This window comes from Apus apus, chromosome 4 (genome assembly GCF_020740795.1).
Source record: "Apus apus isolate bApuApu2 chromosome 4, bApuApu2.pri.cur, whole genome shotgun sequence".
In the NCBI taxonomy this organism is placed as follows: Eukaryota; Metazoa; Chordata; class Aves; order Apodiformes; family Apodidae; genus Apus; species Apus apus.
This window is the reverse complement of record NC_067285.1, coordinates 10,555,862-10,583,853: the sequence shown is the minus strand read 5'-3', so window position 1 is coordinate 10,583,853 and position 27,992 is coordinate 10,555,862. Positions and strand designations below refer to the sequence as shown.

At 38.3% G+C, this 27,992-nt stretch overlaps 1 protein-coding gene across 1 annotated transcript; it reads left to right on the top strand.

Moving 5' to 3' along the window:
- Nucleotides 1-2,548: 2,548 nt before the first annotated feature.
- On the top strand, nucleotides 2,549-27,269 carry SMC3 (structural maintenance of chromosomes 3). The gene is made up of 29 exons (XM_051618007.1): nucleotides 2,549-2,700; nucleotides 6,692-6,767; nucleotides 8,316-8,354; nucleotides 9,174-9,241; nucleotides 9,612-9,683; nucleotides 9,869-9,948; nucleotides 10,500-10,578; nucleotides 10,997-11,114; nucleotides 11,672-11,847; nucleotides 12,035-12,115; nucleotides 12,352-12,516; nucleotides 13,056-13,177; nucleotides 13,556-13,769; nucleotides 15,281-15,384; nucleotides 15,600-15,699; nucleotides 16,183-16,343; nucleotides 16,756-16,897; nucleotides 18,003-18,153; nucleotides 19,178-19,330; nucleotides 21,561-21,712; nucleotides 21,940-22,098; nucleotides 22,789-22,896; nucleotides 23,292-23,400; nucleotides 24,061-24,308; nucleotides 24,423-24,635; nucleotides 25,319-25,510; nucleotides 25,649-25,826; nucleotides 26,413-26,519; nucleotides 26,795-27,269. Exons 1-29 carry the CDS (start codon nucleotides 2,686-2,688, stop codon nucleotides 26,864-26,866), a joined length of 3,654 nt encoding a protein of 1,217 aa, XP_051473967.1. The 5' UTR covers nucleotides 2,549-2,685; the 3' UTR covers nucleotides 26,867-27,269.
- The last annotated feature ends 723 nt before the right edge of the window (nucleotides 27,270-27,992 follow it).

The window sequence follows — 27,992 nt, the reverse complement described above, 5'->3', positions numbered from 1 at the left end:
GGGGACAAAGATTAAATCCTTGCTCTGGGAGTCTGTGCTCAAGCAAAAATAAGTTTCTGAACTTCAAAGGAAATCTCAAAAATGTGAGTCAAGGCATCTTGTACCTCTAAAGCAGTGGACAAACCAGAGTCTATTTAAAAATCTGTTAATGTAATAACTTTTCTGTACCTATTACTGCCCTGAGAAGCTAGTTTTGAAGGGCTGGGATGAGTTACACAGGGTGGTCCTTCCACCCTCGGTCTGCAGCAGGAGGAGAAAGCTGTCGGTGAGGAGGGATCCCAGCTGCTTGTTGGGACAAAACCTTTGCTGTTGTGTTTCAGCAGAGGTCAGACTGCACAGCACGCTGTGCGGTGCCAATGGAGTCTCAAATGTTAAACGTACTTCTCCCTCCTGATGGCTTCATGGGGTGATTTTGAAAAATTGCAAGTTTATCTAGAATGTGTAAGTCGGTGCAATTTATTTACATCTAAATATTAACACAAAAATTATGTAAATAATTATTTTAATCAGATATAGGATTGGTTAAGTGTACTGTGAGGACAGATGGGAAATTTGACTTCCCTTTCTTTTCTAAAATCCCTTCTCCCCCCTGTCAGTGAGACCCCCTTGGCTGGGCCAGGCAGCTGGGACCCAAAGGACTGGCATCTGTGATTCACTTCTTCGCTTGAAGAGTAAATTCCATTACACAAACCAATCCCAGAAATACGCTGTAGGACTCATTTTAGTATTTAAAAATTCCCTGAAATCCTAAAACGAGAAGGATTTTGAAAACGCAAATATTTTTTCCCCAGGTGCCGTTGAAGGGAGTTATTTAAAAGTAAATGAAGAACAGTCAGAATTTTTTTTGTGGAGCCATCACTAAATGCTTTAGGTTTTTAAGCACTGTGCTTTCTGAAGAAACAACCGTTTCTTGGAAGGCACAGGAGAACTGTGTTACAATAGCCTCCCGGTGGCCCGTTAAAACCATTTCATTACACGGCAGAGAAGTGCTTGGGGCTGGGGAGATTTTCCCCTTAAGCAAGGAACGTGATTCATGCATTTACTCTTCTAGGAGAGGCAGGAACCCGACCGTCCTGGATGTTTAAATCTAATTTTTTAGTGCTAAGATATCAGCAGAGGAATTTTCTGCGTGTACGGAGATGTTTGGTACAGCTGCATTTTTGAAGGAGTGCCTTCAAATAGAAAACTGTTCTCTGAGAGGTTGTGCCCCTACTTGTGACACACTGACACCTGGAATTACAGTAACTAAAGGATACTAGGAGGAAAATAATGTCTCTCTTCCTTAATTTTGCATATTTTGTGTGTTCAACGGGTCTGCTGAGGAGCTGAATGGTGGCTCTCTGGGAGATAAAGCAGTGGGTACAAACTCAAGCACATTTTTCTGTTTCCTTGAGGATATTTTGCTTGGCTTCTCCCAGGCCTCCCGCGGCCCTCGGAGGCACTGAGGCCGGCCCGGGTCCCACCTGCCTTAGGGCTGCCTTGCCGGAGGGACTGGGATCGGCACCAAGAGCAAAACCGGCTGTGAACAAGCTAAAAATAGGAGATGGGACTGAAATACAGACTTTCCAGCCCCACGCTCCCAGCTCTGGGCAAGGCTGGGAACCTCTGGCGGGGCGAGGGGGCCCAGCCACGGGCACCGACGCTGCGGGCCTGGCCAGGCTTCTTACAGCGACGTCCAGTGACGGGACAAGGGGCAACGGGTGCCAGCTGGAGCATAGGAGGTTCCACGTAAATAGCAGAAAAAAACTTCTTTCCTGTGAGAGTGACAGAGCCCTGGGACAGGCTGCCCAGAGGCTGTGGAGTCTCCTTGGCTGGAGACATTCAAACCCCGCCTGGACGTGTTCCTGTGTGATGTGCTCGGGGTGACCCTGCTCTGGCGGGGGGGTTGGGCTGGGTGATCTTTCCAGGTCCCTTCCAACCCCGGAGATTCTGTGACTCCTCTCTTATTTAATCGATTTTAAATTATTTATTTATTTATCTATCTATTTATTTATTTATTTCAACCTCCTCGAAGAGAAGACAAGAACCTCAACTTTTTAATTTTACGTTCTGGGCGAGCGCTTTTGCCGCCCCCGCGCCCCGGGGAACCGCGGGGCAGGGTGCGGAGCGCCCTTACCCCCGCACACCCGAACCCCCGCACACCCGAACCCCCGCACACCCGAACCCCCGCACACCCGAACCCGCACCCCGCCCCGCCCCGCGCCCGGCTCGCACTTGCCTTTGGCGCCCAACCCGCCCCTCGGCGGGACAAACCACTGCTCCCCACTCCGCGGGCTGACCCCGGCTGCCAGGGCAGGCAGCCGCACCGGCCTTTCCAGCGCCAGAGCGCCTTCCGGAAGGGCAGCCCGGCGCTGGAGAAGGGAGAAGAAGGCGGGATGCCGGCTGTGCCGGACTCCGTCCCCGCTCCGGCGCGGAAGAGACGCGCTCCCTGCCCGCGCAGCCCCCGCGGCGGGTGCGCAATGGTTCGCGCCGGGCCGGGCCGGGGGAGGCTCCGCCGCCATTTTGTTCGCGTGAGGGGTGAGCGGGGTGTGGGGCTGAGGAATCCGGGGAGCCGGAGCGGGAGGGACGCGGCGCCGAGGGATACCGGCCGTCCCGACGAGCTTTCCTGCCGGGAAGGAGCGGTGAGGGCGGGCTGAGCGACGGCAGGAGGCTCTGGGGCGGGCGCCTCGCCCACGCGTGGCAGACATGTACATCAAGCAGGTGAGCCGGTGGGACCCGGGCCGCCCGCCCTGCGCGGTGCCGTCCGGGCCTGGCGGGGTCGGTTCGGCCTGGTTTGCTTTGCCCCGCCCTGGCACTCGGGGGTCTCCGGTCCGCGGGTGAGGGGGCAGATCGAGGTCTCGGGCAGCAGCAGGAGGCCCGCTGGCTGATGGCGGGTCCCGAGGCCTTTGGTTCGCCCGTCCCGGGGTGGGCAGCCGCGGCCCTGGCTGGGGAGGGGCCGTGCCCGGCCCGGCCGCGGGGACAGTCAGCGTGTAGGTTGGCGAGTGCCGTTCCCGGGGCTGGTTTCATTCATTGCAGGCTTGGAGCGTTGGGAGAAGGTCGTCTTGAGCCCGGGACTCGTTGGCGGGCTCTGCGGGGACCCTTTGTATGGGGCGGCCCTCCCTCCAGTGCCGGGGGGGTCGTGCCGGGGGGGCTGGCGTGTAAACAAGGGGTGCTCCTCGGCTCTCCGCTGCCATCTTTCCGCTCTTCAAGTTGTGGATGCTCACCTTTTTAAAAGCTGCCTGTGGTTTCAGTGGGAAATGGGACTATTTATTTGGAGTTTCAATTCAAACTGCTTCTGGCTGCCCCTTCCCCTGTGAGAAACAAAGAGTTGTTTGTTTTGGGGTGATGCCTTATGTCCATGGACCGTTTAACCTAGTAAACTTCATCCTTGACAAGCAATCTACAGCTAACGTTCATTTAAAAACAGGGGCCTTGTGTGGACCTTTCCAAACAATTTTTACGATTAGGGCGATTATTAATGTTAAGTCTGTATTATATATCCCTGTAGTCGTATTGCATAGTGTATTCACAGCATGATTGAATTTTTATGGTTGCTTTTGTACCTCTGCCTATGCATGTACATTCCAAGCTTGCTAGGATTCTCATTTCTTAGTGGACTCAAAATTTACCTGGCTTTCTGGTACCTTACGGGTGTCTTTATGAAGAAGAATATTTTATCACGTTTGAAAGTGCATGTTCTATGTAGAAATCAGGCTTTCATCAACTGTTTGCCTGGCTAGGGAGTGTTTCAAATGCCTTTTGATCGTGTTTTAGTGAATAACTGAATCGTTGCAGGTGCACACATTTCTTTTAAGTCTTTGAGTAAGAATTCTTGTTCTCTAGATTTGAACTGCACAGAAACAAACAGTAATGAAGATATATATAGAATCAGAGGAAGAAGTCCAAATTAAGTCAGAACAGGGGAAATGAGTTTCATCTGGAAATAAGGGAATTTAGGTAGTCAATAACAAATACTGTTCTAGGAGCCATAGGAGAGAGTGTAACAAGATGTGAATATGAGAATAAAATGGATTAGGGTGAATTTGACTCTGTTGATACCCAGTATATTCTAGAAATCATTCCGGGAGTTCAGAAATTATTTAAGTATTAGTCTGAGGCTGTACCAGGCAATAATGAAGTTATGTTTCTGAATATGCACAATGGATGTAGTGAGAAGCCATCTAGAAAGAAACTTTGAGGGTGGGGAACAATAGTGTTCAGAGTCTGCCGGTATGGTACTCTAGTGGTGCTTGAGTATGTGGGTGGTAAAAGTTTCTGCTTCTATAGTAATATCCAAGGAATAATGACTGGTTGTTTTTACATTTTTGTAGAGGCTTTCAGGTGCTTATGAGAATAAAATAGGTTAAATATTCCAGTCAGTGTGTTTTCAGAGTATTATAGGTAAACTGTAAAAGTACTAGAGACCAATTTTTTTACCCATTTTTTTTCTTGAGATATGATGAATTGGGCAGCAGCATTTTTTGCCAAATGTTGTTGGTTCTTTTAATTTATTTTTCAAAATCAGCATGAGCGATTGATGTTGCTGTGGCCTGGAGTTAATGGCAAGTCCTGAGTAACTGAGGCAGATCTTGCTATTACTGCAGAAGTCTCCCATCTGACAGATGAGGCAGACTGTTTCTTCAAGGGAGGTAGGGGCCTGTATTCACAGCCAGGATGACTGAGTAGTGTTCACTTGATACATAATCTTAAACTTGCTCTCTGTAGTTTGATCCATTATGTTCTGAAACCCTTAATTGCTTCCAATACAGTTACTTTGGATTTAGACGTGAATACAGTCCAGGGATTTAATGAGCATTGGAAGAAGTGGCAGACTATTCCTTTTCAGGGAGTAGTTGGTTAGATCTGATGCTTGATGGTCAAGGATTAGTAATTTTCTGCCAAACCTTATTCTTAGCTGCAGATTCCAGTAATGAAATAATTTTGCAAAGAGAATTTGACAAGTAAGATGTAGTGCCTGTGAAGAGAATGACTGTGATTTCTGATGAAAAGTTAGTTAATGCCTTTTAAGGTTTATTTAATTTCAATTTTTATAAACTTGAGTGTTTGATATGCTGACTGGCATGGCATTTTCATTCAGTGTTAGTGAGATAGTTTTAGTTTATTAGTATAAACAGGTGGTAAGAGATGTTTTCAGTGATAATTCTTGAAAGTGGGCTGTTACATAGTGGGAGGAAGACTTAAGTCTGAATTTGACTTGAGTAAGTCAGGGCGCTTTATTCTCAGTCTTTTCTCAGGTAAATTTTATGGTCAGGGTTTAGTCCTCATCTGTGTAGTGTGCTACCAGAATGTTACAGAATATGAATGCAGGTCTGGAAGTAATTGTTTCTTGAGCTTCTCAGGTGTACAGTAAAGGTAGTCTTTCGTAGTAGGAGGGAAAAGGCTTGCTTTAATGTTTACAGTAGTACTTCTGGGCTTTTTGCTGAAGTTTTATGTGCTTCTCAGATACCAAGTATTGTGCCCATCTTCTGCAACATGGACTACTTTAATACTTGAAGATGTGAGAGAAGGGATGACATGTTCAGAAAAACAAAAAATGGTGACGGGACCATGGACCTTGTAAACAAAATCTAAATAATTTCAAATTCTAAACTGCAGCAGTAATAATATTGAGAAACATCTTGTAAGTTGTTTTGCTGCTTTCCTAACAAGTAATTATTAGTTTACAATAGCCATCATGCTGAAACGTTGGAATTATTTTAACAATACCTTGCTTCTGCTGGAGAAGAGCTGGGCAAAGGACATACCGATTAAATGTCAACTCCAGTCCTTTTGTAATCTTTCTTGCTGAAAGATCTGCAAACATCAGAACTTCTCAGGTGGCTGCTGTCTTTTTGATGTCTTGCTCAGCAGAGCAAAGCTACTGTGTGGTCTTTCAGCACAGCTTTAATGTGTGGAAAAGGTTTCTTAGTGCTGGAGTGTGCATGCTGGAACCTGAATCAGTTTTGCTTCTGGTCAGAAGCACTGAAGAATTGGATATTGTCACTCTGTACCTTCTGTGTTACTGGTTCTGGCAAACCTCAAATTGCCACTGAAATTTAATAGCTGAAATGCTGCTTCTGGATGGCTGTTGGCTGTGTGGCTCCTGAAGTTAACTTTGTCTTTGTCTATTTCGGAAGTGAATTCACTAAAACCAAGATAATTTGCTTTTTTACTTTTCCCTTTAGGTTTCACAGTAACACCAAATAAGACTGTATTGCATGTAAAATAGGTAGAATCTGGTATAGTTTTTGCTATCTGCAATTGTTCTGTTTGGAGAATTTGTGAATGGAATTCTTATACTGTATGTGGATGGCATTATAAAAATTAAATCTAAATCTGGCCCTACTAGGATAGATCCTTGTTATATTGAGGTATTTCCTGTGTGTAATCTTTGATGCAAATACATTTTTTTGGTGTAGTTATTTACAAAAAGACTCTCAGAACTCTCCTGTTCACTGTGCATTGGCTTAGGTAAGTAGCAACATCTTTTAGGATGTGAGGAGAAAATCCTGACCCTAAGGTGATGCTTAGGTGGGGGGCAAGTTTTATGAAGTGGCTGATCTTGAGCTGGAAGGTTGTAGTGTATGTGGAAGGGCAGGGGAAATCAAGTATATTATCACTGATATCAATATTCTGTAAAATCTTTCTGTTCTTGAGTAGTTTTTCAACTGTGAGTACTCAGTTAAAATAACTCATTCTTTCCTCTCTTTAGGTGATCATTCAGGGCTTTCGAAGCTACAGGGACCAAACCATTGTGGACCCATTCAGCTCAAAACACAATGTCATTGGTATGTTCTGATACTTGTCTTTTAACACTAACTGGAGTTGTACTGTTACTTCAGATTGTGTTCACATTAAAGTCCCTTATAGTTTTTAATATTCTGCCTACATTTTGATGCCTGTATTTTCTCTTTTGCAAACTTCTTTTTGATTGTCTATGACATGTCACAAGGCATATTCCACTTACAGCAAAATAAGGCAAGCATTCAGTTTTACTGTGATAGTATGTTCAAGTTTTCAGCAATTGAGTGAAGTCTGTGAACTCCTTCATATGTGTAGATCTCTGTATCAGCCAGGCTCCCTTTACAAGGCTGCCCTTGCAGGCACAGCAGCAGAGAGTTTTTGTGGGATTTTTTTTTTTTTGGTGTTATGCAAGTCTGATCATTTTTTAAGAGTAAGCACACTATCTACTATAAACTGGTGCAGGGAAGAAAATCCTCTCTTATCTTTGGAGTAATGAATTTCTGGAACATGGATTGTAAAAAAGTATAAGTTTCAAAACATACTTGAATAAATAACACCAGATATAACAGCTTGTTGTTGTCCATCACGCTGTCTATTTTTGCCCATGGGTGCCTTTTCATTTGTGTTGATTTTAGTGATTGTGCAGCAATTTTGAGACTGCTAAACCAAGATAAAACAATCAATTTTGGAAATAAAAATTTAGTAGCCAAAATTTACTTGAGACTGCAAAAAACATGCATGAGACTTGAATAGCAGGTCTTGTTATGTAATGTTACTTCAGTGGGAGCTAAAACTTTATCCAGGCACTAGAGTTTTTAAAAGGAAAAAAATCTGTCTTCACTGTTTTTTGCCTTTTTAAAGACCTCATAGCAATCCCAGGCAGTTTGGGGGATGAGGTGAGTCTGGAGGGCAGGAAGAGATGAAAAGCCTGGTATGCTCATTGCTGCTGGAAGGCAGGCAGTTTTGAAATTAATGCAGCCAGCACTGATCTTGAAGATAAAACACTGAGACTTGCTGAGACTCATCAGAATGAACACTGAGATTACTGTATGTCAGTGTAGTGTAGTGTTGTTATACCTTTATTTTTTAAGTAGAAAGAGTACTACTACTAGTCTTCAACACAAAATATTTAGGAAGTGGGGTATTAAGTTCATACTCTGCCTGAAGGTAATACACTCAACCTGAGTGTGCAGACAAGTGAGTTCCTTTGGTGAAATATAAAAAACAGATGCTGGGACCAGAAGAATTTGATGTAGGTCTACTGTTTGTATCCCACCAGGATACCAGTATTAAAAATAAAGTAATGGGAATAAGTAAACCAAAGGGAATAAATAAACCTATCACTTTAACCACTGTGCTCATTGTGGAATAGTGTTGGAATAGAAGTCATTGTAGTGTGTTTGAGTGGGAAAAAGACTGCTCTTCTCAGACAATGATTAAGTGATTCACCTATGAAGTTTGCCTCATTCCCTTGAGATTTTGTTTGGCTGTGTTATATTTGGGTTCTGTTCTTGAATATTCATATGCACGCTTAGATGTTTGTTGCAATGGTAACTCAGTGTCGAGATAATACTTTGTGTTTTAATTCTCAGTGGGAAGAAATGGATCTGGAAAAAGCAACTTTTTCTATGGTAAGAATGTATTTCTTAATATAATAGCATAGGGATGCTAATGATACCAAGTTTCTTTGTTTTAGCCAGAATTTGGTTTACCAAACGTTTCTCCTTGACAAGGAGTGGCAGATTGGTCATTACTTGCCAGTAATGAAAGGCAGATGTCAGTGCACTTAAGTTTAATACTTACCTTCAAGTTTTACTTACCTTCAAGTACTTGGGTTTTCTCACTAAGGGCCTTCTAAGATTTTTAGAAGGCAAAAAAGTATTTACAGAAGGAAACTGATTCTGAAAGTCACCAACCTTGAAAGCTGATTGTGAGACTTGCAGTTACTATAGACATTCTTACTGGCTAAATTCTATGCTGATTCCATAGCAGTATGGCACAGCTTATACAGGCTTTTATGAGGGGGCTTTTGTAGGGTGGGAGTGTCAGTGGAAGAGCAAAACTGCTAGTCAGAGGTGTTAGTGGCCTTTGTGATGGCAGTCGGTATAAGTTGCCAAGTGTTAAGTATTTAACCAATATGTTTAACCTAGCCTGTGTGCGGTGTATTTGTAGAGGAGAGCTCAGGAATCCTGACTTTGTGCAGCATTGTTAATGCTTATGCAGTGAGCTAGTAAGGTGGTGACAGTGAGACTTCTTCAGAGAAATTCTAGTGTACAGCAGGCTGGCTGAGTGATAAAGATCCAGCAGAGTAAGGTTTCTATGCAAGATATTACCAGCAGCGTGACTGTACTATCCAAGATTAAAATAGTATGTTCTGAGTGAAAAGAAACTGCTGCCTGTCTTCCTGTTGGAAAGATTAAATCTTCTAATTCCTTGTTATTTTATTACAGCAATTCAGTTTGTCCTCAGTGATGAATTCAGTCATCTTCGCCCAGAGCAGAGACTGGCATTGTTGCATGTAAGTGAAGATGCTTAACAACAAGGCTTAAGAATAAGCTTATGCATTTGAATATTACTACAACAAATGGTAAATTGCTGGGCTGTGGGTATTTTAAGCCAATTATTTTGAAAGTATCCTTAAACATTTTTTTCTTTCTCTTTGGCAAGAGGTAATTTATTACAAAGTATACATTATGCTGATAATGCACATTGGTGAATGTGTTTCCCAGATGTTCAGAAATAAAAATATACGTACTGGACCTTACATAAATGCTCTTCACTCTGAAATCCTTAGAAAGAAAGTGGAATTGTTAGGGAAGGGGGGAAATAAATTAGCTCAAAATCATTCTAAGGTGGGAACTTTCTAACCAAAATATTTTCTTTCTTAGGAAGGTACAGGCCCTCGTGTTATTTCAGCATTTGTGGAAATTATTTTTGACAATTCAGACAACAGATTGCCGGTAAGTTGAATACACTGCTTCAGAAATAGATGATCACTTCAGACTCCAGTATCTCAGTATTATAGAAGTCTTCAGTATGGCAGCTGCTTTTGAGTCAGTTTTGGTAAAAAGTGCTATGAGGTTTCTGCATTAGTTATACATACCTACTGCAAGCAGTTAAATTTACTGGGTTTTGTTTTCTTAAGATTGATAAAGAGGAAGTCTCACTTCGCAGAGTCATTGGAGCCAAGAAGGACCAATATTTCTTAGACAAGAAAATGGTGACGTAGGTACTTCTTTTCCTTAGCTGAATGAGATTAGTAGTATTTCTGTAAAATTCTCTAGTCACACTGAACACTTGCATCTGTAGCCTGAAATAAATTCATTCTCATGAGTTCCATGAGCAATACTAATTTAGTTGTGTAATACTGAGTACTGGTAGTTTGACAGCGAGGACATCTGTCCTTGTGCAGTAGACAGCAGATTTCAAATTTACAATGTAATCCATTCATTAATATGATTGTACAGTATTTATTTCAAAGAGTTACTAGACTGTAGATTGTTTCATATCCTTCCTTGTGATACCTTTCCCTGTATTTGCCTCCACTTTGCTTTTTAAGCTCTTTCCAGTGCTACAGTATTGTAGATATTTTGCATTCTCTCATTCAAATTTAGAATTGGCTACTATCAAATAAAGATGCTTCTTCAAACAGAGCTTGCATTGTATACAGTGATGATACTATAGGGTGTATAGTTGTGATACCTTACTGAATTTTTACAACTGAAGTGTTGACTTCTACTGTAAGTGTTTTTAATAGATTCACAATAACTTTTCAGGAAAAATGATGTCATGAATCTTCTTGAAAGTGCTGGATTTTCTCGCAGTAATCCCTATTATATTGTCAAGCAAGGAAAGGTAAGCTTCTTTTTCACAAAGTAGAAGAAACCACTGTCTATTATCCTGTTTCCTGGATGCCAATCTTAATTCAATTACTACATATGTAAACCAAAACCTAAATACATTTTAGTTTGGAACAGTTCTTCTAGATACTGCTTTTGCAAATACTACTGCTTAAGCAGTTCATGTTTTAAAGAAAAACTTAGTATCTAAACTGTTGATATGCAGAAAAGAAGTTTTTTTTAATTGTAATCTTTGCAGTTACATGCTTTTCTATATACTTAAATACAGAGCAAACTTAATTCCTGTAACTATTTCAGTATAAATTCATACAATTCTGGGACTTAGGATGAGACAATGAAGTAATTGTGAAGAATTTTAAGAGACTAAAAATACTGTCAAAGAATGGATGAATGGAAATGTGTGGCATTTTCAGATCAACCAGATGGCCACAGCTCCTGACTCTCAAAGACTGAAGTTACTGAGGGAAGTAGCTGGTACCAGAGTGTACGATGAACGTAAAGAGGAGAGTATATCACTAATGAAAGAAACAGGTAAAAATAGTTTTAGAAATTAATGTTCTGTTCCATAGTAATTCTATTAACTCCAAAGGTTTATGCCTTTTTCAGTAAAGCCATCATTACCATATAGATTTTATCTGTGATATGTTAAATGATACAGAGTATGTCATATTTCCTCCTTGATTTTTAAATAGATCAAAAAGTTTAATAAGTGACTTCATGCATGCTTTGTGTAAAAAACTTTTTAGCTAGGCTAATAATGATGTTTATACTGTTCAGAACACACGAGTGATGTCAGTTGGTAGCGTTCCAAAAATCAGGATACCTCCTACATAAGCCTTTAGTACCATAGCAGTATAGTCTATAGTTATTTTAAGTGTGTGAGCCTAAAAAGTGCATACCTGTGTTGACTTACATAACTAGGATCAACAGTTCTCCTGTTAAGATATTTTTTGGCAACTTCAGGACATGCATTCTCTTTTCATAACTGTTGGCAAATAGTTAATCAGTGGAGGAGATTGAGTAGCTTTATAGGTGTGGGAATGTATGACAGTGTTTACTGAACTTCAGTCTTGTTATCTTTTCTAAAGAGGGCAAGCGAGAGAAGATCAATGAGTTGTTGAAGTACATTGAAGAGCGACTGCATACCCTGGAAGAGGAGAAAGAAGAGCTGGCTCAGTACCAGAAATGGGATAAAATGAGGAGAGCATTAGAATATACCATTTATAATCAGGAGCTTAATGAAACCCGAGCTAAGCTTGATGAGGTAAAATATCTTGGTGAATACAAAATAAAACGTGAGCCATTGATTTGCTTTTTGGCTGCATCTCCTTGTGTTCATTGATAGAATTCTCTGAAGTTTCTTCACTAAAGTAACAAATAGTTTTCTGTATTGAACTACTACTAAAACAGAATCTTCTACTACTTAAGCTATTGGTAATATTTCCATACAGCTTTCCGCTAAGCGGGAGACAAGTGGAGAGAAATCCAGGCAGCTGAGGGATGCGCAGCAAGATGCTAGAGATAAAATGGAGGTAAAAATACTTTTAACAAGGGCTCTCCAGAGGTGTGTTTAGCTTTGTGAGGTTTTTTTTGGGGGGTGAGGGTCCAAAATAGTGTTAAATTTGATGCTTTCATCCTGTTTAGAAATGGGTGAAGTTTTTAACACTTAGTGTATTTTGATATACATAATAATGATCTTTTGAGTTTTGATATCGATACTGAAATGTACACGCAGTGTTTAAGATACTACATACTTAAACTTGCATAGGAAATAGAACGGCAAGTTCGAGAACTGAAGACAAAGATTTCTGCAATGAAAGAAGAGAAAGAACAACTTAGTGCTGAAAGACAGGAGCAGATTAAACAGAGGACTAAATTGGAGCTGAAGGCTAAAGACCTGCAGGATGAATTAGCTGGCAACAGTGAACAAAGGGTATGCCTGTTACAGTGAAGTTTTAAAATGTCAATGGTACAAGGTAGTATTCTTGTACACTGAAGTTTTGGTTTTAGACTGTAGCTTTCATAATTTTCTAAGGCTTGCTGGACAAATATCCTGGCGTCATCTTATGATATCTGTGGTGTGCTTCTAGGGAATGTAAACATAGACTCCTGTGTCATGATCCTTTATTTATCTTCCTGCATATTGCAAAGTCAAGCACCTACAGTTGTCTTGAACTTAATTGTTGCAAGTACTGGGAAAGAGGGTTTTATTAGTAGCACTAATTTGAGCTTAGTTGTTTGACCCATACAGACCTTCCTTGCTTGCATAGTTCAGCTAATTTGAGAATGCTTCATTTCATCCCTCTTTGCTGCCCTGACTGGAACTGAATTTGCTTATGTTACGTGTTGAAGCAGTATAGTATGAGATAAGCAATGGCGTCTTGCAATCTTAACTGTTCTTTAGATGTGGGTATTTAATAATATAGTTTCTGATAATACCTGACTTTAAATACAACTTTGTTTGACTTACAGAAAAGATTGTTGAAAGAGAGACAAAAGCTTCTTGAGAAAATTGAGGAGAAGCAGAAAGAGCTAGCAGAAACTGAGCCGAAATTCAACAGTGTAAAAGAAAAAGAAGAGAGGGGAATTGCTAGGTATGTGTCATTCTACAACAGGGAGTCAAAGCATTTGGAAAAAAAAACAAAACCGAGGATGCTCTCAGTACTATTTGTATGTATAATTAACTCAGCTGTACTTGTTGCTTGAGAATGGGATAGCTATGGTCTGTAAAAAAGGCTCCTCTATTTTTTGGGGGGGACAGTATTTGTGGGTTATTGTTGACTTTCTGTTTTGTGAAGTCTTATGGGTGGTTTTATGATTGATAACATGATCCTTTTTGTCACTGATACGGTGCTTAAATTTTAAAGCCTGGTTTGCCACATTTTTGAAATTCTTACGGTAATTATTAATGCCTGCTCTTAATAAATTCAATATTTATTTATAATACAGCATGTCTTCCCTTCTCAAAATAGGCTCGCACAGGCTACGCAGGAAAGAACAGATCTTTATGCTAAACAAGGTCGAGGAAGCCAGTTTACTTCCAAAGAAGAAAGGGATAAGTGGATAAAGAAAGAACTGAAGTCTTTAGATCAAGCCATCAATGACAAAAAGCGGCAGATTGCAGCTATACACAAGGATTTAGAGGATACAGAGGCAAACAAGGAGAAAAATTTGGAGCAGTACAGTGTAAGTTTCAGCCCTTGAGTGCCAGTTTGTAAGGAAAGTGACATTTCCTGGTTGGGTGTAATCTTTTAAAAATGTATCCCTGAAAACATCTGCAGATGAGAGTTCTGAACCCCCTGTGAAGCTGCATCTTAACTTCACACTAAATGTTGACTCTCCTTCTGGTACTTTCCCAAAGCTTTTGGCCTGAGTTTTCAGGAGGAAACTTAGATCTGTCTTGCTTTTGTCTATGTCAAACGCAGCCGCTTCGTAGAGGTAACAATTTGTTAGGATTTTATAGAGGTCTGTGCTGGTTGTTTTTTCGTTCTTTCCCTAAGGAGAGGATCTTTTAAAATGTGCTGCAAGCACTGGGTCTTTGCATCATGATTGCAGCTGGTTAGAAGTTGTGTCCCTATCTGTGTTAAAAGATTTTCCATTCAGAAACAACTCTTACACTGCAAATACAGCAGTAAATGCCAAAAATATCACTCCTACTGGGAGCTACAAGAGTTAGCCCCCTGCCTTTATGGTGGGAGAGCATCCAGTGCCAGTGCTGCTACTCTGCATGTACTGATAGACAGTTTTCTTGGCCTTTGTGTAAAGCGTCTACTAGGTAGAAACTCGAGGATCAGTCTGACAACATCTAGGAATGTAGCTGTACAAAGATGATGGTGTTCTGCTAAAATACTGCTTGAATGGGGCCCACATTAGCAAAGCAATGATTCTTCAAGTTGGTGTATGAAAAAAAGGGCATTTACCAGTGTACTGTAATTTTATTGTACTGTTCAGTTTCTGTAGAATTGAAGGGGTTAAATTTGAGATGGCATCTGATTCCAAGTCTTGGTGTTCTTTTTCTCCTTAAGGAATGTCAGTTCATACTTAGGCTTAAGAGTAGTATACCTTTTTGGTGATTGAAGGGGAGGCATCCTTGTGTGAATGTGATGGAGAGTTTACAAAGTTAGGTTGGAAAAACATGGCTTTTGATAACACAGCTAGCACTGCTGTACACAGATAATTATGCAAGCATGCTCTGAGTGCTAGCCTGAGCTGCTTTTAAAATAGCAAGTGTCGAATGAGCAAGGGGAGGGTGTCTGTACATTGGCTTAAGCAGCATGCTGTTGACAGCAGTGGTGGTGAAGTACTAGTACTGCTGGAGAGCAGGCTAAGTTTTTTGACAACTAGCAGTATGGCATGGTACTCAAGACTAGTACGTATGTTCTTAAAATAGATGTTGTTTCAGAGCATGATGACATATGTGTACAGTAGTTACTGTTTTGATTCAGTTTCTTACTGTGACTTAGTGAACCATTTCACTGTAACACCAAGATGCTCAGTGCAACTAGACTTGATAAGTTCGCCTGGTTACTGCTCCCTTAAAAGATGTATTTATTCTCAGTGATTTTGAGTTCCTATAAATTTCTTAAAACGTCCATAGGATATTTTTTGAATTTTAAGTAGTAATTTAGTATTGAAGAAAATAAACATTTTTCAACATAGAGAGCTATAGTTTCATATTGTTCTGTTCTTTGTGTTAGAAACTGGACCAGGATCTTAATGAAGTGAAGGCTCGTGTTGAAGAACTGGACAGAAAATACTATGAAGTGAAAAATAAAAAGGATGAACTGCAGAGCGAAAGAAAGTTAGTAATTAATTGAATTATGTCTCAATGTAAAGGACCCCAACTGAGTAGGTGTTAATATGTCATGTAGATATGTTTTTTAAATATAGCCATGGATGAACTCCTGCACTTTGCCTTCCCATTAGATTAGCAGTCTTTGAGACTAATAAGAATAAAAAAAAAAATCTTCAGACTTAATTCACTCTTAAAATATTTGAATTAATTTTGTTTTGTAGTTATCTGTGGAGAGAAGAGAATGCAGAGCAACAAGCTCTTGCTGCAAAGCGGGAGGATTTAGAAAAGAAACAGCAGCTTCTCAGAGCAGCAACAGGAAAGGTAAGATACCTTGTATTTGAGAATTCCTTATGGAAGTTTTTCCTCCGCATTCTTAAAGGACAAGTCATAGTTGTATCTGAAAGATACGACAGTTATTTCTGTGGCTGTAGTCTTACTGTCATAGTTAATATGGACAAATTGTGTTTCTAAGCTGAATTTTTCAAATATGGGTAGCTCTAGAATTACGTGGAAATTAGTTTTGTAAGCTCAAGGTAATTGAAGAGATTTAAGGACACCAGGTAGAAATGGAATACTTCCTAAAATTTCTGTTGATATCTTTTTGCCTTTTATTTTTTTTTCAGGGTCTTTTTTTTTTTTTTTTTAAACCTTGGACGCAAATATTTAGTTATCTTCCATTAGAGCTGTAGGTTAGCAGGAACTTCGCAAAAAAATAATGTTTTGATTTTCACAATGTTAAAGGTAAAATGTATGTTACTTGTACGTCTTTTAATTGCAGTACAATAACAAGTGATATTTTCACAGGCCATTTTGAACGGTATAGACAGCATAAACAAGGTGTTGGAGCACTTCCGTCGAAAAGGCATAAACCAGCATGTTCTAAATGGCTATCATGGCATTGTGATGAACAACTTTGAATGTGAACCAGCTTTCTACACCTGTGTTGAAGTTACTGCAGGGAACAGGTATTCACGTGCTGTTCAGCATAACTGAAGTTAAATCAGGTGCAGTGTGGTTTGGTGGTTGGTGCCACTTGCTACTGAAAGTTTTATTCTTTTGAACTGGAGCTTGTCTTTTTGTTGTCCAAGTGCCTTTATTATATAGCATGATCAAACTGCTAGTCGTTAATTGAAGTGTGTCTGAATCTGAGTGTGAAGGACCCCAACTGTGACTAAGGGGTGAAGTGTATAATCCTTGGTTGATCCCATTATTGAGTGCATCCACTTGCTTTTTCTAAGGCACAGATTTGAAGAGAAAATGCAGTGCAGCTTTATATTGATGTTATGTAGTGGTACCTGCATGCATGCTGTTGCCATACAAATGTGTGAGTACTTTCAGCCAGTAAAGTTTTGCTTATTTGTTTGGCTTCTTAATTAGGCTGTTTTATCACATTGTGGATTCTGATGAGGTCAGTACAAAGATCCTAATGGAATTCAACAAAATGAACCTTCCTGGGGAAGTTACTTTCCTCCCTCTGAACAAGTTGGATGTTAGAGATACTGCTTATCCTGAGACTAATGTGAGTTACAGTTCCTTTTGAACCATTGTCTACTTCATATTTACAAAGCCTCATAATTTGAATTGTTTGTGTATATTGCGTATTGTCCACCCCTTGCTTTGCTGTTGAGTGGTTGCAATGAAATACTACTTCTAATATATGCTTCTCAGCATAAAAAACCTGTTAATAGGAAAATACTTTCCTAGCAGATATTTGCTACTTTAACTTCACCTTACAAGTAAATAGGGGATACTGAAAAGAAGGAGAATTGTATTATAACCTGATAATAAATAATTGCTTGAATTACTGACTTGTTATTCAGCTGAAATGCTGCCACGGACAGAAGCTGAAGAGCTGTGCTCCTTGTTACAGCCATGGACAGTTTCACAAAGTTACTGAAAATGAGTTGTGTTATTATATGTAAAAATGCATAAATAAACCTTCAGTGGCAACCATTTAATAAGTACTGCAGACATACATTTCAACAAAATATCTGTTATTTGAAGTTTTAATAGTTAATCAATTATGTAAATATTAACTGCTTCCTGCAATAATAATGGTAGAATAAGTTATTTTAAAACAGTTTTAATGTGTTATTTTGTTGGGTGTTTTTTTTTTTTTGTCAGATGAACTTAGGGAAAAATAAATAGGAAACGATCAGACTTCCAGTGTGCTTATTTTGGGAGGGATTGACTAGTAAAATTGTGTTACTGAATCTTGCACTTGGGATTTCCATACAGCGTTTATGTGTTTGTCTTGGGAGTGTTCAGTCAGTGTGTTGCCCTTCTACCAACTGACAGTTGTTTATTTCTCAAGTACCATTCACAATATTGTGCACTGAATTCAGGGTTTGACATGCTGTATGTAAATATTGATAAACACAACTCCAGAAGTCTTTATTCTACAAGTTTATTGATTGTGAAGCCAATGTTAATTAATATTCAGTGAATTTGGGCTATGCTAAACTTTTAGAAATTCTTTTTTTAAGGCTAGAGTGTATCCTGTTTTTACTCTTTGTTAATTAATTTTTTTCCAGAGCTCTTGAGTTCTGTGAATGACTTAGTTGCAATATAGTTGCCAAATTTGTACCATTATGTTGTTCTCATTAAAATCACTGTCACTTCAGGATGCCATTCCTATGATCAGTAAGCTGAGATACAATCCAAGATTTGACAAAGCTTTCAAACATGTGTTTGGAAAGACACTGATTTGTCGTAGCATGGAAGTGTCTACCCAGCTGGCCAGAGCTTTCACTATGGATTGTATTACTCTGGAAGGTAAATTCTGCAATTTTGTAAGGTATTTATTGCAAAAACGGGATCCCTGGAAGATGGGGCTCATTAAATATAGTCTGTTAGTGTTGTCAAAACAAGATGATTTTAAATAATAGTATATTTGACTGAGAGGTACAAGGCTGCACTTGGTTAAGTACAGTGCTTTAAAAAATACAGAAATTCTTCACAAGCCAATTAATTTTTTTATGATCTTAAAGTTAGTAGCTATGTGTCTCCATCCTGGGACTTGTAAAGATTAGATTTACATTAATTCAATTTCTTAATCTAATTTTGCAAGTGTGCATTTTCCTGGAGTATTTGTGGCATTTTTCCCAAACTTAAATCGGTGTTCAGGGTGCAAATGTGCAGCCTTAAATACTGATAAGTGTAAGGTGAATTCTTTGTACCAGATGCATTAAGTGTTACGTTCTCTGTAATAATTTTTATCTCTTGTTAATTGCTTGTTCTTGGAGAGCAGATTTCCTGCAGTCTTACTGTTGTCTTTTTGTCTCTTAAACTAAATCTGGAAAAATTCCTAAGGATGTCTGAGGAGGAAATTAATTTTTCAATAGCAGCATATTCTACAAGCTACAAATGCTGCTAATTACTCTTTTGTTTTCTCCCTCACAAAAGATATGAGATATATTTTTTAAAACTTGTAGTGTCAGGTATTTGCATTTTTTCTCTTAATATAAGTTTTGTTGTTTGTTGTTTTTTTTTTTTCTTCAAGCTGCATAGTGTCAAAAGTTAAGTAAAAACAAAATAAAAATTAACTACTGCTTAAAGGAGACCATGGCAGTGTGTATTGGTCTTGAGAGAGGAAGCACATTTAAACTGAATACAGAAATAAACATTTCTCTGGTTACAGCAAGCATACATAAGTCATTCCTGATACTGACACAGCACTTCTGTAGGTTAGTTGAAACGATCTAGTTACTCTGATAAGTTGTATTGAGGAAATTGCTCTTAATGTTTTTTAGAGAGCACATAGTGTGCAGTTTATAGTGTTGCTCTGTTATGCTCTCAGGTGATCAAGTCAGCCATCGTGGTGCTTTGACTGGAGGTTACTATGACACAAGGAAGTCTCGGCTGGAATTGCAAAAAGATGTTAGAAAGGCAGAAGAAGAACTTGGTGAACTCGAAGCAAAACTCAATGAAAACTTACGCAGAAACATTGAAAATATCCTTTTGTAGTCCTTGGGGAAAGCGTCCATAATGTCAAAGCTTTTGTAGCTAAAGTAATCAATGAAAAGTGAGACCAGCTTCCATTAGTGTTATATATTAGCTGTGCCATTTGTTTTGACTGTTGCTTGTGCAGCCTGGTTCTATATGTTACTGTAGGGATTTCTATAACAAAGAAATCAATAGTAAAACAGAAAACAAAAAGCTCTGTGTGTAAAAACTGGTATACAACCAGTAAAAATAACTGATCTTAAAATATATCCCATTATTTATCTGCCTGAATTGAATTTTTGTTAAAATAATTTTTAGATTAATGCAGCTAGTTAAAAAATAGTTCTTATACCACTGCTGTTAATTTTTTAGTAAAACTTCCATGCTGGGGAAACTTCTATGAAAAACAGTAATTGAAGCACACTGTGACCAGTAGTTTGCTTCAGAGAGTGGCTGGCACTGTAGGCTTCAGGACAAAGGAGCTTTGTAATCTGTCCCTGTTAAAATTTGATGTTGAACTATTAAACTTAGTGATGAGGTTAAACCCTAAATTGCGAGGCTTTCTATTCCTTCTAGAATTTGTTACAGTAACTGCCATAACCAGATATTCTTGTTATCTGTATTAATCTTCACTGTCTGAGTCATGCAGTATTTTTAGTTCTTGTGTCCTGAATTTGTGTTTGTTACATAGCCCACTTCTGCTGTGGGGAGGAGATGGACAGCATTATATTACAATTAAGTTCTGAGTTGCTTGGTAGTCCTTTGGTCTTTTCAGTCTCTTTGTACAAAAATTCAAGTAGCTCACCTCTTTCTCTAACCTCTTTAATGCTACAGTGTCCTTTTGAGATCCAGTATCTAGAATTTAGGGGTGAGGGAGGTTTATACAGTTTTGTTTGTTATCCAGGTCATTCTGTCCTTTATTTTTTGACCTGCAGTAGTGCATTTTTGTTGTAGCAGATAAGCAGAACATTGAAGTCTGTGATTAGATCCATGGCTAATTAGCAAAATTTTAAAAGTATGTACATATATGTCTTATAAAGTCAGTGAAAGAATATTAAAATGGTCTGTTAAACCTGTCTTAAATATACTGAATTTGCCAGCTGGCTTTGCATGCACCAGTAGTGATTGTCTTTCCTATTGTTACCTGTAGGCAGGTAGTGTGCAGGACCCAATATGTTTATTTACAATTAAGTATTTATTAAGTGTAGCATTTTCTCCTTCCATTGACCTTTTTAAAACTACAAATATGTAGGCATATGGTTTTAAAAGGATTTGTGCAGAAACTAATTTTAGCACTAAGCACAGTGTGCATTATACAGGTAACTTGCTTTTTGTAACTAGGAATGAGAGCTTGAATTCCTGCTGCTTGAAGTTAAAGTCCCCAGTTACCTGTTAGACCCTTTGGTTTCAGTATAATTAAACTTTTAACCAAGACTGCTATTTTGGAATTGAAATATTTTTTGCTAAATTTTAAGTAATAATATTTAGGACTGGATTTCTTTTTGAGGAGGGATTTATAAGGGATGTAGGGATGGTGCTCTGTGGTAGGTAGAGGAGTAACACTAGTAAGAGCTGTTACTGCTGACAGTAACATAACAGAAACAGACTTGATTTGTTCAGAAAGCTAAATACTCAGTCCAACAAACTTCCTGTTCTCTATCTAGCTAATTCAGTTTTCCCAAAGTATTTAAATATGTAGTTTTTAAGGCATGTAAGTTGATGTCTTGTTAAAATATACAGTGTAGTAGGAGTAATGTGATGTTAATGAGTCAACATAAATTAAAACAATCTTCTGCAAGCTCTGCATCGTGACTTGAGCCACTATGCAAAAATAAACAAATAAATCATACTTTCTTGCCTCAGAAATGAGTAAAGGATAATTGCATTGTTCTAACATTTCTTCTTAAATGCTCTTCACCTGCTCTTCCTTATTTTGTAAGATCTTAGTTTCCCTTACAAGTTCAAATATATCCTTTATATTCTTCTGAGTGCCATGTTGTAAAATAACAGCTAAAAGAAGTTTTCCTTGATTCTCCTTTGTTTTGATAAGAGTACTGAAGTTACTTTTGTTGATGGTTCTTGATTTTTCCTGTACAACTGAATGTTTTGATTTTGTGGTGATTTTTTTGTTTATTTTGATGGCAGCTCAATGTGCCAAATGGAATAAAAATTGAATGTACTAGTAAGTATAAAATGCCTTTTAAAACAAGAACAGAGTTTTCCTTAGCCCACAGTATGGATTAACAATGAGATTGATCAGCTAATGAACCAAATGCAGCAAATTGAGACACAGCAGAGGAAGTTCAAAGCCTCTCGAGACAGTATATTGTCAGAGATGAAAATGTTAAAGGAGAAAAGGCAGCAGTCTGAAAAGACATTTATGCCTAAGGTAAAGTATGGGGATTTTGAAAGCTATTACTGGTTTGATATTAATTGTTTCATTAATATTACTTAGAAACTTGCTTTATTTTCTGGTTAACATCATAATATGAAATAATGTAGAGATGGTGGCTGGAGATATGTCACAAAAATATGTTTATTTAAATAGAAAAGTGAAGTTGATATAAATCTGCGGATAGTTTTGAGAAATTAATCTGTTTAATATCTGTTCCCTAGCAACGCAGTTTGCAGAGCTTGGAGGCAAGTTTACATGCTATGGAGTCAACCAGAGAATCACTAAAAGCAGAACTGGGGACTGATTTGTTGTCTCAACTCAGTCTTGAAGATCAGAAACGTGTGGATGCTCTTAACGATGAGATTCGACAGCTACAACAAGTAAGAAAATGAAAATACCTTGCCACTAAATGTGGTGTATTTCCTATCAATAAACTTATTTATGTCCTTTTGTATGAAATGTCACTTATTAATACAGTGCAATTAAAGTTATGTTTCATAAGTTGTAGGTAGGCGTGTTTGAAGCTTTCTCATCTGCAAAGTGTATTTGCCTGTTTTTCTCAAATGCAGGGCGAATTTTCCTTGCTGTATTGTGTGAGAATTCTGGCTGTTTGTGTTGGAAACAGCACAGCTCCTGCTCTTGGATGTTACAGCAATACCTACAAATAGGTATCATCTGAAAGGAGTGATGCATAGTGGGGGAGAATAAAATAATGCTTTTAAGCATATGATGGATGAGATAAAAACTAAGGTTTTGTCTGACACCTGTGTTGTTGAAAAAATATTAATTCCTAAGTATTCTCTCGAAAGCTCTAGTTTAAAAATTTAGTTCAGCTGCCAATACAGTTTAAGAAACCTGGTGGTTTTGTATGGTTTGGCTTCTGCACTAGCTGCAAAAATACTTATCCTTTGGTTCTTTAAACGTGTTAAAATTAGAGCAACAGTCCAAAGAATTGTGTAATATTTTAATACACAGAATTGTGTGAAGAGTGTTTCTTTGTCATAATTTTTTCACAGGGGAAAAACACAGTTGTTGTCAGTTAAGGCAATTGATATACTTTATTTTTTCAGGAAAACAGGCAGCTTTTGAATGAGAGGATTAAACTAGAAGGCATTATCACGAGAGTTGAAACTTATCTCAATGAGAATCTGAGAAAACGCTTAGACCAAGTGGAACAAGTAAGGGTTTTCTTGAATGTACTTTTCCAATCTGATTTTAGTTTATTTCCAGGACTTCAACATATTAACCATTTGATAAATACTCATTCATTACCCTGCTTTATCTGTGATGGGTTTTGCTCCCCTGTATACAAGCTGAGTTAAGTGTTTTACTTCAAATTCAGCACAGTATTTTAGACAAGTGAATTTTTGACATAAATCCTATTGTATATACACAGCCTATGTATATATAGGGCAATCATAAGGACAGATTTGTTTGAAAATCGTAGCTATTCTCTAAAACTTCACTAAATATTTAATACAGTTACATATAGAGCAGCAGAAGATAACTTGTCTGGCTTATACTTCAGTTCACCTTTATTCTGAAGCTGGGTGACATGTATTTTGTCCCATAGGAACTGAATGAGCTTCGAGAAACAGAAGGTGGCACAGTTCTTACTGCCACAACATCGGAACTTGAGGCTATCAACAAACGAGTGAAAGACACACTGGCACGGTCAGATGGTTGGTAGCAGCATTTTTATTTATATTTTTTTAAAAGAAAGTTCTCCAGGACTTTTGAAAGTTTAGACAAACTGTATTTTTGTTTAGAAATAGACCATAATACAAGAAATACTCATTAACTTAAAATTTTCTGTAGTAGTTATGTAGTGTGTTACACTTCTGGAATTTAATCAAAAGGTAAGTGTAACAAGATTTTGTGTATGTCATACATAAAAGAAAGTGTCTGCAGTTGCACACTGTAATACCAGCAAGTATGTGTTGGTGATAAGACTTTTGGCTTCAGGGCATAGTACTTTTGAAGCCACCTTCATACACGCCTGATCTTGTGTAGTTGTTGAATTTTGTCTAAGCTATCTTAAGTTGTTGTCAAATAGGAAATAGCATCTGTATGGCTCAGTTTGTTTCGCTTTTCTTTCTAGACTTTAGCAATATGATCTTAATAAGTCTGTTAGATTTTTTTTTTTTTAAGTCATATACTCAAAGGGAAGTAGAGAGAGGGTTTTTCAGCTTTTTGTCTTAAAATTAACTTTCTACTCTTTAATAGATCATTTTCTGTGGATTGTTTTTGTTTCATAGAACACTTGACTGGGTAACTGCAGATTTTATGCAGACATATAATACTTACAGCTTTGGGTTTTTTGCTTTCACCCAATATCGTAGATCTGGATAATTCTATTGACAAGACAGAAGCAGGAATTAAGGAGCTTCAAAAGAGCATGGAACGCTGGAAGAACATGGAGAAGGAGCATATGGATGCCATTAACCACGATACAAAAGAACTCGAAAAAATGACGAACAGGCAAGGCATGCTCCTCAAGAAGAAAGAGGAATGCATGAAGAAAATCCGAGAGTTGGGTTCACTTCCACAGGAGGCTTTTGAAAAGTATCAGACTTTAAGTTTAAAGCAGGTGATGAACATGCTTGGTTTCATGACCTGAAGTATTGGTGTCACCTACATCTTGAGTGTCAAATGTGGCTAGAATTACAAGTCACTTTGATATATTAATATTTTCCACTTACAGTTATTCCGCAAACTGGAGCAGTGTAACACGGAACTGAAGAAGTACAGCCACGTTAATAAAAAAGCTCTAGACCAGTTTGTGAATTTCTCAGAGCAGAAGGAAAAATTGATAAAAAGACAAGAGGAGCTGGACAGGGGCTACAAATCCATCATGGAGCTGATGAATGTCCTTGAGCTCAGGAAATATGAAGCTATTCAGCTGACTTTCAAACAGGTAACAAAATGGCAACAATAGTAAAGACAGTGGTGCTGAAATCAAATTGTCCCATTATGTAGCAGCTGTATGGGGAGAGGCAGACATTAAGTAGATCTGTTCTCTAATAATAATAGAAGGCAGTATCATGTAACTTGAAGTTTGTGGGGTTTTTAAATACTGGAAAAGAAATAGGCTGTAATTTAAAATATATGTATTTGTCTTGGTTGTATTACAGCTCTAACTTCGCTTTAAACCTCTTAAGTACTCCCTTCCTGATGAATCTCTTTGTACTACATGCAAACCTTTCTGGGGAATGCCTGTTGAAAAACCCTGCACCAAATCCATTCTCCAGATTAAAGTAATTTCTGATGTTAACAAAGGATCTTGACTACTAAGTGTGTGAGGTCTTCTCTTAAAAGAACATTTGCTTAACTGATCTGAAGTTTATGGAAACAAATCACACTTGCTTTTGCTGATGTTTTATGTTTTAATTCTGCCATTTCCTCAAAAAAAACCAAACTTGTGAATATTCTCATACTGCAAGAACAGTTGGCTTAGGTAGTTTTAAGCCAAGCTCTGTATAGTATGAGTGTGTATCTCTGCTTTGAAGCAGACACTTAGTGTAATAATGTAAAACCAACTGTTGTCTGCATTTGATTTCACTATGTAAAAATGAGCTGGTGTATTGACTCTCTTTTCAGGTGTCAAAAAATTTCAGTGAAGTGTTCCAGAAGTTAGTCCCTGGTGGCAAGGCCACGTTAGTGATGAAGAAAGGAGATGTGGAGGGCAGTCAATCCCAGGATGAAGGTGAAGGCAGCACTGAGAGTGAAAGGGGATCTGGATCTCAGAGCAGTGTTCCATCTGTAGACCAGTTCACTGGAGTTGGCATAAGGGTAAAGAACTCCAAATATTTGTTAGATATCCTTTTAACTATGTTTTTAAAGGGCAGTGTTTAATTGGTTATTTATTGACTGTAATAGCAAGGGATGTAGTGGTTTTGAAGTCATCTTGCTGTTGCCTTGTTTTCTTAGGTGTCCTTCACAGGGAAGCAGGGTGAAATGAGAGAAATGCAGCAACTTTCAGGTGGACAGAAATCCTTGGTGGCCTTAGCCCTGATATTTGCTATCCAGAAGTGTGATCCAGCTCCATTTTACTTGTTTGATGAAATCGACCAAGCCTTGGATGCTCAGCACAGAAAAGCTGTTTCAGGTAACTGTCTATCTTTATTAATCTTCATTGTTGTTGAAGGTGATAGTCTGTCTTGTCACCACTGATGTTTAAGATAAAACCTTTTAATCATAAAAGTACTTTTTAGTAATTTGGTATGTGTGTTGGAATTTAACTTTGTGCCTTCTGAAGCTTTCATGAGCTTGGTTTTAGGTAGAACCTCTGTTTTCTACTGTGTTTAAAGGGTCTCCTTACTACACTTCAGTGTGGTGGAAGTAGTCCTGTTTTGAAGCGTAGTTTTATTTTAAAAAATGAACTTTTATCTCATGGCACTGTTGCAAAAGTGTTTACTCTGTTTTCATCATAGATGCTTAATATCCCACTGATTTTGCTGAGTGGCTGGATTTGTTAGCGTTTATATTGTAATTAATTTACTCAAAAACCTGGTATGGATACATTCCTGACTTGGGGATTTGTTGTCGTTGGTTGGTTTGGTTTGGGGCTTTTTTTACTTTTAATAACCAAAACCTCATTTTTAATAAGCAATAGCAAACTCTTTGCATGTGAAGACCTGTCCCACTTTATTGAAAAGATGACATTAATACATAATTTGTGTGTTCTTTTTCAGATATGATTATGGAACTAGCTGAACATGCTCAGTTTATTACAACAACTTTTAGACCTGAACTGCTTGAGTCAGCTGACAAGTTCTATGGTGTAAAATTCAGAAACAAGGTAAAAAAAATGTTTTAGTTATGATGTTTACTGAGAACCTTATCTACATTTAAGACTTGACTTTAGAAATTCGAGTTCAGTTTTATTTCAGTGATGGACTTGTATTGCAGCCTTGTGTAAAACTTCTTCCTGAAAGAGAATTTAATTACCTACACAAGTCCCTTGTCATGGTCTTCAAAGGAAATCAGAAATGGCTATGAGTCCAAAGCCTTCAGAAATAAGTCTGCTGTGCTGCAGGAGATCCTGTAATATCTGTCCTCTTTTTGTTCCACCAGGTTAGTCACATTGACGTCATCACAGCAGAAATGGCCAAAGACTTTGTAGAAGATGACACCACGCATGGTTAAATGAAGTTGTACTTTCTGCTTGTTCGAAAGATGTGTATAGTGCTATGTTAATGCCAGGGACCTGTAAATTTAAAAGATTTAAGTATTTAGTTCTTGCTTAAAATAGTTTTAAAAATTGCATTTTAACGAAGACCCTCAGAAGGCTTAGTTTAAAAGGAGCTTGAGTATCCATTTTGTCTCTGTTGCTGTATTTTATAAGATAACTGTTAATCTTACCTTTATACAGTACCTGTAGTTTGAAAATTTTATTCTCTTTCCTCAAATCTTTTGTAAAGTGTCTGTTGCTGTTTTAAAGCCTTTTAGAAAGTGCTAGTGAGTCCTTTTAAGTATAATTTTATCATTTATATTGCCTTACATGTTTTTTTAATGTCTTCAATTAAATTGATTGGTTTTATTGCTGTAACTTGTTTACAAGTTATTGGTTTATATTGTCTTTCTGTAGAGGATTCCACTGAGATGGAGTAAGTACCATTTGGTCATGTTGGAGTTACATATTTCAGAAGTGGAAGACAAAGCAGTTTCAAGCCAGTCTTCTCTTTTCCCCCTTTTTTGTCCAAATTCATAGTGTTCTGATTATTGAACTGAAAAAAATGTAACTGTTGGAAGATACTCAGAAGTCTGAAAAGACCACAGAACTAGTACCAAGACAAATCACAGCACACTCTTTTTTCCTGGCACTCTGGCCAGTGTAACATCATATCCCTTCAGCCCAGGGGACCAGCATAACTTGAGCCAAGTGACAGTCACCAGTCAAAATGTGAATCTCTTCCTGCTGTCTAGGCTTTTGGCAAAGGGGTATAAAACACTTGATATGTTTAGTTTTTACCATGAACCATACATTTCTTAGATAGCAAAGCACAGTTGTAAAAATAAAAATCAGTTTGTATTTCAATAGTGTGTGTACGTATAAAAATAAAATAACCTTAAACAGTATCTTATGTAACTTTAAATAGTACAGTGTGAGAAACAGTGAAATTGTATATTGCATTACTCTGTAGGGCACTTCAACAAGGCAAAAGAATAAAGCTGTCTGATAGGTTTTCATCTGCAAGCATCCTTTCTCCCTACTGAGGACTTCAGGAAGTGCAGGAGAGTGAACTGCATTGCAAGGCTCCTGAGCTGAGGA

Coding starts and splice junctions, on each gene's coding strand:
- SMC3 (XM_051618007.1), top strand. Junction 8,355..9,173: donor AAAAAGCAACTTTTTCTATG/GTAAGAATGTAT, acceptor ATTTTATTACAG/CAATTCAGTTTGTCCTCAGT. Junction 11,848..12,034: donor CCCGAGCTAAGCTTGATGAG/GTAAAATATCTT, acceptor ATTTCCATACAG/CTTTCCGCTAAGCGGGAGAC.